We start from the raw sequence: 15,108 nt of genomic DNA, 5'->3' as shown, positions 1-15,108 counted from the left end.
ATATTATATATTATATATATATACATATATATGTGTGTGTGTGTGTGTAAATATTTAGCAAGGGAATGTGTAGAAATTATTCTATTTTAATGAGGCGTAATCATCAGAATATTCGTTGCAATATTGAAGCATCTAAACTCTTTAAAAGCTTGTGCTTAATGACTGGTGATTAAAGTAACTGATGCTTTAATTTAATTTTGAAACTGTTTCCGTGTGACAAATGTAATGCTTTCAATAAAGTACTCCTTGAAATTAATGTTTTATAATGTTATCATTTACATATGGGCAGTGTGGCTCAGCATGCAGGGAGAATGGTGCAGGGAGAATGGTGGCACACCTTTGCTTTGCCGTCCTATCCAAGTGACATTTTCTACATGTGAACAAAGCCACTGTTCTTGTGTGAGAGCAGGAATGGTGAATTTTGATGACGATCGTCACAGACAAGGCCTATCCTGTTCTTACCAACTATCCGCATGCGGACACTTTGAGAAAAATAGCAACCAGGAGCAGCAACTAGACCTGTTGTGCTCCCTCTCCCTGGTCTGTGAGCACTGAGTTGAATTGTACCATCGCCTCTACTGTGTCAGACCTTGTAATTAAGGCTATGCTGAAATTAAACCCAAGAAATGTTGCAAAATACTCAGCAGTCAGGCAGCAACAGTGGAGAGAGAAACTGAGTTAATGTTTCAGGTCAATAACCTTTCAGTGGAACTAACTATTTTTTCTAGTGTTAATGGACTAGTGTCATGATGATGGAGAAAAAAATCCATGGAATTATGCCCAAAAAGTTGAACTTCAAAAAAAACCTTGAGTTTTATATTTTAAAATGAACACAAACCCCAAAGATGGCTGAGAATGTACTGTCAACCACTGGGAAGAATTTCTGCAGGGTGTTTCTCTAAGGGACAATGGACCCCTCCCTGTTTCCAGGCAAGGTAACTCTAAAAGCATCCAGAGACTGATTACCATCTCCAGTAAAGACAAAGGGACAGAATGGTCTTCCCACGACAAGAAGTCCTGTAACTGATTACCATCTTCGATGAAGACAAATGGGCATAATGGCCATCTCATCTCAAAAGATCCTGTGCGTAATGCCCAGATGGTCTAGTGGATTCTGTTTTCCACTTGGAATATAAAAATAATAAATCAAATCAAAAAGATAAGGAGATAAATAGTAGAACACATACATATACATTCACACAGATTAGAAGTGAGAATTGAGTACAATAGTAAGTAAATATAAATAAAAGGGTATATGGAAAATCCTTGACCCATGAGGAGTAAATACATACAAAGGAGTTAAAAGTTAGCTGAGAGAGCTACCTTAATGTCTGTCTGTGTGTGCCCTGTGAGGAATAAGCAACTGGAAGTTTCTCACACTGAATGTGTGGGATACAGTAACAGAATCCAACTGCAGTGCCCCTGCAAAATAGCCATTTTTTTTGCAGGTATATGTCTCTCTTTCTCAGGAAGTCAGCCCAGCCAGCAAAAGAATCGTAGCTGGAAAGAGAACTGACATTTCTTTGCCAAACCACAGGATACTGGAATTGAAGGACTAACTGCTCACCTACCTAAGTTAACTCTACTGAAACCAAATCGTAATGGCTGCATGCATCATCATTTACTCCTCACGGGTCAAGAATTTTCCATATACCCTTTTATTTATATTTACTTGCTATTGTACTCAATTCTCACTTCTAATCTGTGTGAACGTATATGTATGTGTTTTACTATTTATCTCCTTTTCTTTTTGATTTGATTTATTATTGTCACATGTATTGGGATACCGTGAAAAGTATTGTTTCTTGCGTGCCATACAGACAAAACATACTGTTCATAGGGAAGGAAACCAGAGAGTGCAGAATGTAGTGTTACAGTCATAGCTAGGGTGTAGAGAAAGATCAACTTAATGCAAGGTAAGTCCATTCAAAAGTCTGATGGCAGCAGGAAAGAACCTGTTCTTGAGTCGGTTGGTACGTGACCTCAGACTTTTGTATCTTCTCCCCGATGGAAGAAGGTGGAAGAGAGAATGTCCGGGTTATGTGGGGTCATTGATTATGCTGGCTGCTTTTCAGATGCAGCGGGAAATGTAAAACTTAATCTATCTTTAACTCAAGAAAGCCTGGTTAAAATGGCTCCAAATATAATTACTAGGAATGGAAAAGATACCCATGGGAAAAGGAACCTTGTTGGATTAGACCTTGCTGCTACCAGCAGAGGGGGCTGAATAAAGACAGAGCCAGTTCATCCTTCCTCACGGGGTTTGGGGGGTATCCCAATCAGACAATGTCACATGAAAGGGTCTCGTCCAGATCCTTTGGTGAACTTCACCTGGGAGAAGTTGGCATTAACTTACTTAACTGAAAAAGTAAATCATCAGCTTGGAATAACATTTCCAAGCGATTACCTATTGAAATCTACAGCAAATTGAATAATGGGGGTAAATATCTATCTGTTGTAGCTCAAAGAATCTTTAGTTTGAAAAGAACGAATGTCATGGGTTGACAATAAATCATTGGCCACACTCCACAGTGGCCACACTGAAGATGAATGTGTTAGCCAACTTTGTGGTACACAAGATAATAACCCAATACTTGAACCAGGAAACACTGTAGAATTCCGGGACACCGTTAATGATCTGTTAGTAATAGAATTATTATGAGGTGCTGAGATTCCTCCTACACCCTTCCGATAACTCCAAAAACCAACGAACAGTGTGGTCCTGGCTGGAGAGGAGTTGGGAATTTTAGCACAGCTCTGTGCTGCATGGTATATTTATTTCAGAAGATTGAACCTGTGCACTGCCGAGTGGCTGATAAATCCCTGGGTCTTGCCAACAATGTAACTCTTCGGAATTGTCTCCTTTGGATCTGCAGGAGCAGAAACTCCAACTGAGTCTTCAATAGGTGACAGCACCAACAAACCCCTCTAACCACCCCCCCCCCCCAAAAAAAAATCCCAAAGCTACTGTCATGTCATTTAAGGAGTGCTGTTTGCTCAAAGGGCAGGACAGGGCTGGGACCACAGTGTTGGAGGGGACAGTATCCCTTTAATACTGTAGCAAACTCCTTCCCTGCTGGAGATCCAGACTCTGTCCCAGCGCCTGCGCTCTGCCGGGTTGGCTGTGCCTTTAAGGTGAAGTTGCCGATTTCGTCATTGTAGCCGGTTGAGAGGAGGAGGAGGTTCAGAAGCCGGAGCTGGGGCTGTTCGTGCTGTCAAGTCATCGCAATAAGCAGCCTGGGTGCTCTGCCACAAGTTGCATCTGTCTGAATTTTCAGCGGGAGGAAGGAGCCGGATTGCAGGCAGCAGAGGATTGGAGAAGCCGGGCGGACAGGCACTCAGAGCGGCAGGAGGAGGGGGATTAACCGGGACGCAGTTTCTCTGTTCGCCCTGAGCATCAGGTCCATGTCAGCGGCTGTCAGTGAGCGGCTGTCAGTGAGCGGCCGCTGCTGACAATACAGATCCGCACACTCACTCACTCACACAAAGCTGCAAGTTCAGCAGAGGGGGACAATCCTTGGCGGAAGAGGGAAATATGGGATCCAGCTGATCGTCTCCGGGAAAATCGGGCGGTTATCCCAACCCTGGGAGGAAACTGGAGTGAAACTGACATCCAACACGACACACAACACAACAGCACCCGGCAAGCGGGCAGAGAAAGAGCAGGAGATGTCTGTGCCGGTGAGTATGTCTGCAATTCGCAAAGTCCCTCTCTGTGGATGGCTCTGCGTGTCTTTTGCTGCAGTAAAACTCAGCTTCGCTGGACTGGCACCAGCGAGACTCCCTCATCAAACTGGAGCAACCGCTGCCCTTTGTAAACCTCTGGTGGCTGAAAGTGCGGTGATGTTAGTGCCTGGCTGTTTAGAAGGGTACAGAGCATTCCCTAGTCCGTACATTGCACCCACCTGTGCCTGTGTCTGTGTGTCAGTGTGTGTATGTTTGTCACTGTATGTGTGTCTGTGTGTATGTCTCTGTGTGTGTGTCTGTGTGAGAATGTGTGTCTGTGAACCTGTGTATATGTCACTGTGTGTCTTTGTGTGTGTGTGTGTATGCCTGTCTGTGTGTTTTTCTGTGTGTATGTGTGTGTGTCTATCCATCTGTGTCTGTATGCCTGTCTCCGTGTGTGTACGCCAGTGTGTGTGTGTGTGTCTATCTGTGTCTGTGTGTGTGTGTGTGTTTGGAGCCTGGCCCCAGTGGGGCTGGAAAACCCACCCAGCTCCTGCTGTCACTTGAAAGGGTGGATAAGGGGTTACCATGCCCACTCTACTGCAGGCTGACAGAACAGATATGCAAACATCTTGCCAGTTATTACTTAACTCCTTTTTTTGCGGGGGTGGTTGGGGATCTCAGTGATTTATTTTACTTGTAGATTTAACTCTGCAGAGTATTTGCAATTGTACAAGAAACAACTTTAGATTTGTCTATTATAATAAATGTAATCTTTTAAACTGACGTGGTACTGCGACAGAATATAATAAATGTAGCATTTTCTGGCAAGGCACCTGTCTGAAGTGGTGGGATTGGTGTAATGTATGCAGCAATCTCTGTTTCTCATAGTCAGAGTGCTTTTGGCAAATCTTGTTCCTTTGTTTACAAACATACAGTGCAAGAATACAAATTGTCTATTGATGTTATTAGGGCGGGGATATAGGATCCCTAGAAACATATTTGTGAGCATTACCATCTTTCCCCCCTCTGGATTCTGCCCATTTTCAATACCCATCTTCCCCCCCCCCCCCACCCCCCACCCCTCCCACCCCCAAACAATCGAAAAGAAAGGTTGTTAGCCAGAAACTTTTCCCATGTACACGGTCAGACTCTTCCATGTTAACATGTACCCAGAAACCCTCTGCCCTCAGTTCCCTCAAAGGGAAGTTGCCCTGAATGAAGAAAACCTGTTTCATCAGAACACAGCCACAGATAGTGTGCAGGAAAGTGAACAAAGCCCAGAAACAGCGAATGAATTAAAAGCAGGAATAGGTCGCTCAGACATACAAGCTTATCAATTAGATCAAGGCTAATCTGTATCTCTTCTTCCATTTAAATGTAATCTTTTGGGATCCATTTGGGAGGCACGATAGCACAGTGGTTAGCACTGCTGCTTCACAGCTCCAGGGACCTGTGTTCGATTCCCGGCTTGGGTCACTGTCTGTGTGGAGTTTGCACATTCTCCTCGTGTCTGCGTGGGTTTCCTCCAGGTGCTCCGGTTTCCTCCCACAGTCCAAAGATGTGCGGGTTAGGTTGATTGGCCATGCTAAAATTGCCCCTCAGTGTCTTGAGATGGGTAGGTTAGAGGGATTAGCGGGTAAATATGTAGGGATATGGGGGTAGGGCCTGGGTGGGATTGTGGTCGGTGTAGACACGATGGGCCGAATGGCCTCTTTCTACACTGTAGGGTTTCTATAATTTCTATGATTTATTTGCCTTGAGGTCAACCGGTAGAGTCCTGTCCCATTTTGAGGATGTGAGTGTCACTGGAATGATCAGCATTTGTTGCCCACCCCTTGTTGCCCTTGAGAAGGTGGTGGTGAGTTAACCTCCCAAATTGCTGCAGGCCTTGTTGTGAAGTTAGACCCCTGGTGCTGTTGACTAGGGAGTTCCAATATTTTTACCCAGCAACAATGAAGAAATGGCGAGCTATTTCCTGGTGTGTGACTTGGAGGAAGACTTGCAGGTCTTGCACCTGCTGCCCTCCACCTTCAAGGTGGTAGAGGTCATGATAACTACGCCTCAATGGCTTAGAATACACCCGCGCACAAATTAAAAGCTGACTTCGAACTTGTCTCAGCACAATGCAAAATGACTTTCCTATTGCTTAATAGGTAGAAATGTAGGTTCAATTTTCTGGATTGCACACATAGTAATTGGGATTGCAGCGCATGATGTGAATCCAAGTTATAATTACAGGAAATAGATTAAAATGACCACTTGGATGGTTTAACTTTGCTGCTGTTTTTCAGGATGTGCTTGTACAAGGACAGAATGAGGCTTTTTCTCCAATGCGTGAGACACGGCCTTGAGATCACAGCTGCAGTGAGTTTAGCATAGAACCCTGCGGTAGCCCTGCACTGCCAGTAATCATTGAATAACAGGGTTGTAGCATTACAGTATCTAAATGGTACGATAATTATACACTGCAGAGGGAACAGCTTTGGATTCCTGAAGGCGGTTCCTGATAGCCCACTGGATGGTTTCAGATTGATGCATCTCACTGCAAACTAATGTTGTTCGCCCTATTTCAGTACATTGAGTGCTAAACTGAGCTAAGACACGGATTTTGCTGACAGGGACTGACTGTGACTCAGCATCTGTGCAGAGCTGGAGAATTCACTGCTTCTCTTACTATAGCACTTGGTAGAATGAATGCAGCTGTGAGGGCTGGCAAATCACCCACGTGCCAGGAAATAGGGTTTACAAAATATCCCACATTAAATGGGCGCTGCTGAGACTGTTGGGTCTCTGCAGTATTTTGTGAAGTCTCTGGGATTTAATGAAAATAAATCAGATCATAGAATCCCTCCAGTACAGAAGGAGGCCATTTGGCCCATCGAGTCTGTACCGACCATAATCCCACCCAGGCCCTATTCCCGTAGCCCTCATTTACCCTGCTGATCCCCCTGACACTAGGGTCAATTTAGCATGGCCAATCAACCTAACTTGCACATCTTTAGACTGTGGGAGGAAACCGGAGCACATGAAGGAAACCCATGCAGACATGGGGAGAATGTGCAAACTCCACACAGCCTGTGACCCGAGGTTGGTATTGAACCAAAACCTCGCTCCCTGGCACTGTGAGGCAGCAGTGCTAACCACTGTGCCACCCAGATCATTGACAGGAAGAAATGCTTTTGGGGAAGATGAATAAAATATGTATGAATCATCAATAATTATGCAGAGGTTTATTATGTACAAAGAACAGCAGCAGGTTAAATGGGAATTGCCCAGTTCAACCATCCCCTCCTTTCCAATATCAGATTGACTGCTTCAGAACCACTGTTTAAGCATTGCAACACTGGTTATTGAGTGAGGCATTGCCATGCAGCATTGCTGGAAACTTTCTGATAGTGTACTGGAAGGTAACCAGGGGATGCAAACATAAGATTTGATGAAAGAATCGAGATGAAGAAAAATCATTTAGGTAGTGAGTTATAATGATCCGAATGGACGGTGGAAGCAGATTCATTGGTAACTTTTTTCCAAGGGAATTGGGTAGATATTTGAAAAGGAAACAGTTGAGAGCTGTGGGGTGGGACTAATTGATAGCTCTGCCAAAAGGAGTCAATGGAGACAGAGCGGCATGGTGGCACAGTGGTTAGCACTGCTGCCTCACAGTGCCAGGGACCCGGGTTTGATTCCCGGCTTGGGTCACTGTCTGTATGGAGTTTGCATGTTCTCCCCGTGTCTACGTGGGTTTCCTCCGGGTGCTCCGGTTTCCTCCCACAGTCTGAAAGATGTGCGGGTTAAGTGCATTGGCCATGCTAAATTCTCCCTCAGTGTAACCAAACAGGCGCTGGAGTGTGGCGACTAGGGGATTTTCACAGTAACTTCATTGCAGTGTTAATGTAAAGCTACTTGTGACTAATAAATAAACTTTAAACTTTACAATGGACTGAATGACCTGTGCTGTAAGATTCCGTGATGGGTGTTAATGACCACATGTGAAAATTTTGGAAAATGGGTATGTCAGGTGACACAAACCACACTGGTGTTATCTGCGACGGTGTCCCAACTTTTGATTTTGGAATGGTGTAAGGAGTCACATAAAACCCCCAGTGAGATTAACCAGTCTGGTCATCCTATAACAATTATTAAAGACTATTTATTAAATGAAAGAAAAGACAAATACACATGAACAGGGCTACAATACTCTAAGACAATTAAGTATATGAATCACTAAACATGCACCCAGTTTATGTAGAAATTATCCCTTGTTCCAAAATACATCCATGATCCCTGAACTCCTTAAGACTTCCTCCTTCCAAAACAATATCCAAATAAATCTATTAAGTCAAATTCAGCTTATAGTTACCACACAATACAAGGATCAAATCTGGGAAACATCTTTTCTTGGTCCAGTGCAGTTATTTAAACTATCTTCATGAAGGTTCCTACACTGTCTTGCCCTAAGACACAGATGCAGGCCTAGCTTCCTGGCTGTGAGTTATGGAGTGGCCGCTCAGGCCTCTTGACTATTAGGTGTAAACTCATCTGCCTGCTTCTGAGGGTACTGGCATTTATATCATTTGTCCTCTTTGATTCTTCATGCGGTTTATTTGGCTGTCTGCAACTCTCAAATTCCTTGACTCTAGAAATTAGCTGAACTCTCAGCCATCTAGGTAAGCTGTTTCCTACTAATAGGCCGATTTGTACCCGGTTCTGTCTAGATGCCTGCTAAACCTGTTACTGTGAAAATCACATCTTTTGAATGCAGGCTGCTGCTGCTAGGCAGATTTCTGTCAGTTGCTGGGAAGACCGCATCCTGTTATGCCTTGTTAAATTCATGTTAGTGCTGTTACGAGGCAGATCCATGACGCAGGCCACAGTTGGATTGTTGCTGTATTGTTCCAGACTGCAGTGAATTTTTGTTTTTGGACTGTGTTCTGTGTTGCAATCCTATGCACAAGCTAAGTTTAGACTCTGAACTTTTGTGTGTGCCCTCTTCTCCCCTCCAAAAGACATTAACAGGATTTTAGTTCCTGGAGGAACACTTCATTTTTCAATTGGTAAATACTATTTTGCAACTCAATCTGTAATATAGAAGCTCCCCAATGGCAGATTTGTTGAGGGTAATGCTTAATGTGGAGTTAAGTCATGCAGCTCAAGAAGGACCTACTTTCGATTTCTTAGTTTCAGGGTTGATTCATGTACCAAATTAGCCATGCAGAAGAAATGTAAGTGAATCTGTCAGCGTTCCTGCTCCTAATCAATATCCTCAAAGTGGATGTGACCGGATACCCCAAAACGCCACCCAACAATGTGCTTCTGGAATGTTAAAGTTAAAGTTTATTTATTAGTCGCAAGTAGGCTTACATTAACACTGCAATGAAGTTACTGTGAAATTCCCCTAGTCGCCACAGTCCGGCGCCTGTTCGGGTCAGTGCACCTAACCAGCACGTCTTTCTGAATGTGGGAGAAAACCAGAGCATCCGGAGGAAACCCACGCAGACACGGGGAGAACATGCAGACTCCACACAGACAGTGACCCAAGCCAGGAATCGAACCCAGGTCCACGGCGCTGAGAGGCAGCAGTGCTAACCACTGTGCTACCGTGCCGCCCCCAGTTGTACTGTAGGAAAGACAACAGTTAATTAGCAACCTCTCATTAACAGCAGTGCAATTATGACCAGTTAATCGAACTATCGGCCGGGTCTCTGAATGAACACTTCTGCTGTTCTTTGAATAGTGCAGTGGGATCTTTTGCATCTCCTGAGAGGGGGCCTTGATTTAATATTTCATCAGAAAAATCGGATTCGTGAAGGGCAAGTCGTGCCTCACAAATTTGATAGAATTTTTTGAGGAGGTAACTAAGTGTGTTGATGAAGGTAGGGCCGTTGATGTCATATACATGGATTTTAGTAAGGCGTTTGATAAGGTCCCCCATGGTCGGCTTATGATGAAAGTGAGGAGGTGTGGGATAGAGGGAAAGTTGGCCGATTGGATAGGTAACTGGCTGTCTGATCGAAGACAGAGGGTGGTGGTGGATGGAAAATTTTCGGATTGGAGGCAGGTTGCTAGCGGAGTGCCACAGGGATCAGTGCTTGGTCCTCTGCTCTTTGTGATTTTTATTAATGACTTAGAGGAGGGGGCTGAAGGGTGGATCCGTAAATTTGCTGATGACACCAAGATTGGTGGAGTAGTGGATGAGGTGGAGGGCTGTTGTAGGCTGCAAAGAGACATAGATAGGATGCAAAGCTGGGCTGAAAAATGGCAAATGGAGTTTAACCCTGATAAATGTGAGGTGATTCATTTTGGTAGGACTAATTTAAATGTGGATTACAGGGTCAAAGGTAGGGTTCTGAAGACTGTGGAGGAACAGAGAGATCTTGGGGTCCATATCCACAGATCTCTAAAGGTTGCCACTCAAGTGGATAGAGCTGTGAAGAAGGCCTATAGTGTGTTAGCTTTTATTAACAGGGGGTTGGAGTTTAAGAGCCATGGGGTTATGCTGCAACTGTACAGGACCTTGGTGAGACCACATTTGGAATATTGTGTGCAGTTCTGGTCGCCTCACTATAAGAAGGATGTGGAAGCGTTGGAAAGAGTGCAGAGGAGATTTACCAGGATGCTGCCTGGTTTGGAGGGTAGGTCTTATGAGGAAAGGTTGAGGGAGCTAGGGCTGTTCTCTCTGGAGTGGAGGAGGCTGAGGGGAGACTTAATAGAGGTTTATAAAATGATGAAGGGGATAGATAGAGTGAACGTTCAAAGACTATTTCCTCGGGTGCATGGAGCTATTACAAGGGGGCAAAACTATAGGGTTCGTGGTGGGAGATATAGGAAGGATATCAGAGGTAGGTTCTTTACGCAGAGAGTGGTTGGGGTGTGGAATGGACTGCCTGCAGTGATAGTGGAGTCAGACACTTTAGGAACATTTAAGCGGTTATTGGATAGGCACATGGAGCACACCAGGATGATAGGGAGTGGGATAGCTTGATCTTGGTTTCAGATAAAGATCGGCACAACATCGTGGGCCGAAGGGCCTGTTCTGTGCTGTACTGTTCTATGTTCTATAAATTGCATCTCGCTGCAACCTTCCCTCAGAACTGGACTGTTAGCCCAGCTTGTTTGCAAGTTAAAAGTAAAAGTTTATTTATTAGTCACAAGTAGACTTACATTCACACTGTAATGAAGTTACTGTGAAAATCTCCTAGTCACCACGCTTCGGCGCCTGTTCGGGTACACGGAGGGAGAATTTAGCATGGCCAATTCACCTAACCAGCACGACTTTTGGACTGTGGGAGGAAACCGGAGCACCTGGAGGAAACCCACGCAGACACAGGGAGAAAGTGCAAACTCCACACGGACAGTGACCCAAGACAGGAATCGAACCCGGGTCCCTGGTGCTGTGAGGTAGCAATGCTAACCACTGTGCCACCGTGCCGTCCCAAGTGATGTGTCAACAATTCTCCTCAGGTGGGAGAAAAGATGTGAAAGTGGTTTTTAGTAAGGAGATAAAGGGGATGTACAGGTGGTGCTGTGGCAGAGTTGCTTTCTAAGTAAGCTACTGACACTGATTCTCTTGGCCCACCCATAAAAGGTAGCCACTTCAGTGTGGAACTGCATTTACATAGCCTCTTTCGCAACCTCTGGAGTGCTTTCCAGCCATGAAGTACTTCTGCAGTGCAGCCACGCTCCTCATGTAAGAAATGAGGCAGCCAGTTTGAACACCATAATAAAATAAATGATCAGCTTACCTGCTTGGATGTTGAGAATCACAAGAGGTAATATATCTGTCATAATGGTGATTGCATATATCAGTGAGTGTTATACAGGGGCTGCTGTGCTGTACTAACAATTGTGAGTTTAAAAATGAACAAAGTGGGATGAAATTATTTGGGAAAACTGCTTTTCTGAATTGTCAGCAGCAATAACCTCCCTATATCTCAACGTGACAGAATCATTTAGTCACAGCGTATAAACTCGGAATGGTTGGGTTGGATTATACACTGTGTGAGATAAGCGCAGTCGAAACTATGGTGTATACTTTATTATGGTTACAGCGCTCCATCAAAGGAAATCTTTGGTGATAGCTAATAAAACATGCAGCACAAAGTCCGAGATGAGGCCGTGGCACAGATGAGAGGAAATGCAGTTTAGATCAAAGCTTCCAGCTCGGTCTTGCGCCCAAATATTGCCAGAAGTAGCCGACAGTTTCGTTACGTACAAAAATCCAATCTTTTGGATTTAATAAGCTGCTGATTGACTGTAGCCCTCTTGTTTAGGAAGCTCGTGTCGATCACCATTCAAAATGCTGGCCTTCAGTGTCTCTGCTTTATTAGCTCTGGATAGCTGTCATATCCCATCTCTCCCATGTAGTCCCTGCATATATTGCTTGACCTGTTATAGCTTCAGATAATCAGCCTCGCACCACTCTTTGCATTCCTTGCTGGTTTATAGTGTTTCATTGCAATATCCTGACTCTGCGACATTACATATTGAATAAAAAGTATCAGGGGCTAGGGTCACCTCTTGCTGATGTCCCGTGTCACTGCAACTTCTTTATTCTGTGCCTCTGTCCTGTTTTGAGGTCCACTCGTGAAGTTGCTTAGCCCCTGCAGAGTCCAGAAATAGTGGTTTGGGCTGGGCAAATCAAACGTCTGCGTGAAACTTCTCAGAATCGATTCAAAGCTGTTTTGCTGCAGAAATCCCATGTGTTTTGGCGAAAAACCAGTCGGTAACAAAAGATGCCATTTGTGGGGGAGAAAAAGGCTAGAATTTTCCAATGAAGGCCAAGCATTACAGACAGCTGTGCTCATTTAAGAACGAAACATTCTTTAGTTAAATCCTCAATTAGAAATACTAATAGACTTGATGGTTGCGAAAGTGCTACTCTCATCTGTGTCATTTCAAATTCAATCTGTTTGTTGATTTCCCCTTATTATCATGCCACTGGCTTGATTTCTGTTTGGTGCACGGCCCTCTGAATGTCCATCAGCAGGCAGTAGCTCTGAGGCAGTCACACTGTTTACTGCAGAGTGGTTTATAATCTGTTATTAGGCATTGATCAACAGCTGTATCGATGCTTTTATCATTACCAGTTACTGCTTATGGTATTTAGTGACTCATTAAAGCTCCTGCCCTAAGCTGTGAGCCTTACCGTGTAGGGATTCTGTCCCTTGGTGGAAGCATTTTTAAATGTTTGCATTTTTTTTCTTTTTTCTGTGGATGTTTTAAATGTTTTCAGTTTTTTTCCCTCCTTGAGGAGGAGCCCGCATGCTTTTGCAGGTGCAGAAAATGGAACGTATTGTTACATATATTTTTTGGTTTGGTTTATTATTGTCACATGCATTGGGATACAGTGAAAAGTGTTGTTTCTTGCGCGCTATACAGACAAAGCATACCGTTCTTGAATACAAAGGGAAGAAGGAAAGGACTGGGTGCAGAATGTAATGTTATAGTCATAGCTAGGGTGTAGAGAAAGATCAACTTAATGTGAGGTAGGTCCATTCAAAAGTCAGCAGGGAAGCAACTGTTATTGAGTCGGTTAGTACGTGACGTCAGACTTTTGTATGGTGGAAGAGAGTATGACCGGGGTGCGTGGGGTCCTTAATTATGCTGGCTGCTTTTCTGAGGCAGTGGGAAGTGTAAACAGCAACAAGTGCAGACAGCATTTATTTAGCAATCAAAACCTTCCACAATTTACAACTACTTATGAGTCATTAGTTGTTTTGTATCACATACAGTGCTCGGTGCCACAGTGATAAAACAATACCAACAGTTTCTCTGTGTGTGCGATTGCTTTTTGCAGTTGGGGCTTTATCAGCTCCTTTTTTCTATGATCCCAAATCTCCGACTACTTCTTCCAGGGCCAATGAAAGGTTGTCAACCTCAAATGTTGACCCTGTTCCTCTCTCTCTAGAGATGAGTCCTGACCCGCTGACTGCTTCCAGTATTCTCAGTCTTTATTTCCGGTTTCCAACCTCCAGAGAGTCCTGCCTCTGCCCTCTTCACATTAGTGCAGCGACAAATGTAACATAAAGAAGGTAATGGGGGAAAAGAACCACCTTCAGACATGTGTGCCTTTTGGTGCAGGCTGCTCCCCCAGCTCTATTTTGCCTGCTTCCCAAAGATAGCATTGGGCATCAGAGAAAGGTGCTGTATTTCAGATTAATTCTCTGCGGCCCTTTGTGTTAGAGCACTCTCCTTGACTTGGCTGACCCAAATCTTTGGGTCAATACTATACGCTGTGGTGCACCAGGCCTACGTAAGCTCTGTGACGTTGCTGCTCACATCGGGGAATAACTTTGCTACTCTGTGCTAAAAATACCAGCTGCTGGGTGTTTCAGAGCGATGCTTCTCTGAAACTTTTCATTAATTGTTAGCTGATTAGATAGGTGCTGCTAAAAGATGCATTCCTTGGTTGTTTGGATTGTCCTACATTTCAGTCACTGGCCCTGAAATTGAATATGCTGCCCCACATACAGATAAATACTTGTCTCAGTGTTGAGAAATCTCAAAGTTGAATGGTCCCTGTGTCTGTCTCTGGCTCTCTCGCCAACTATTCCCCTTGGACTGGGAATTGATTTTCCTTGGTTTTCTTTGAAAGGATTACAGTCCGAATCCCCGGAGTATGGCGTGATGACGGGAAGAGTGCGAGCAATGCTCTCTCTAAACCCAGCCCAGCAAGCTCCCCATTTGAATATCGGCTACAGGTTGAACTCACTCGCATCTGGAGCTGGAATGATGCATCTGGTTGAAGGCTGCAACTGAACAAGAAACAAACTTGTCACCTACCCTGCTTTTATTTACTGCGATGCTTCAAATGAAACTATAGCAGAGTAAACCGGACAAGCCACTCACTCCTTAAAGCCAATTTTAAAAATATTTCAAACATTAATATTCCGATTTTGCACAAAGTGTTTAGAAACGTAAAAGAAAAATCAGCAATGGAGATTCTGCTGTGCAGCCAAGCTTTAAGAATCCTCTTATTATATCAGTCGAAAGCAATCTGCCAAAGCTGTTGAAAAGGCATACAGGATCTGTAGCTTTATAAATAGAGGAATAGGGCACAACATAGAGTGAGTTATATTAAATCTTTATAAATCTCTGGTTAGGGCTCTGCGAGAGTATTGTATTAAATTCCAGCCAGCAGGCTTTAGAATGAGTATCAAGACCTTGCAGAGGATGCAGAGCAGATTTACTGGAATGGTACCAGGGATGAGCACTTCCAGCGTTCGTGGGGAAGCTGTGGGTGGTGCCCTTGGAGCAGAGAGGTGAAATTGAATGGAGTTGATCAGGCGATTGAAGGGTTTTAATAGCGTGGATAAGGAGAAACAGGAGGGCCGATAACCCCAGGACATATTTTTAAGATAATTAGCAAAAGAGCTGGGTGGTGGGCAGCGTTGGTTAAGGTTGGGAAATGGTAATCCTGGAAGCAGATTCAATAGTAAC

General features: G+C 44.2%; 1 protein-coding gene across 2 annotated transcripts in view; it reads left to right on the top strand.

Moving 5' to 3' along the window:
* Positions 1–3,168: 3,168 nt before the first annotated feature.
* bcar1 (BCAR1 scaffold protein, Cas family member) overlaps positions 3,169–15,108 on the top strand; it is a 254,120-nt gene continuing 242,180 nt past the window's right edge. Inside the window, exon 1 of one of the 2 annotated variants that reach the window (XM_078210928.1) lies at positions 3,169–3,681. In XM_078210928.1, the coding sequence (XP_078067054.1) occupies positions 3,670–3,681 (12 nt within the window). In that variant the 5' untranslated portion in view covers positions 3,169–3,669. The remainder of the gene's footprint in view (positions 3,682–15,108) is intronic. The other variant, XM_078210926.1, reaches the window with a different exon arrangement.

This window comes from Mustelus asterias, chromosome 4 (assembly GCF_964213995.1).
Source record: "Mustelus asterias chromosome 4, sMusAst1.hap1.1, whole genome shotgun sequence".
NCBI classification, from domain to species: Eukaryota; Metazoa; Chordata; class Chondrichthyes; order Carcharhiniformes; family Triakidae; genus Mustelus; species Mustelus asterias.
The sequence above is the reverse complement of the archived record's forward strand: the minus strand, read 5'-3'. Positions and strand labels throughout refer to the sequence as shown.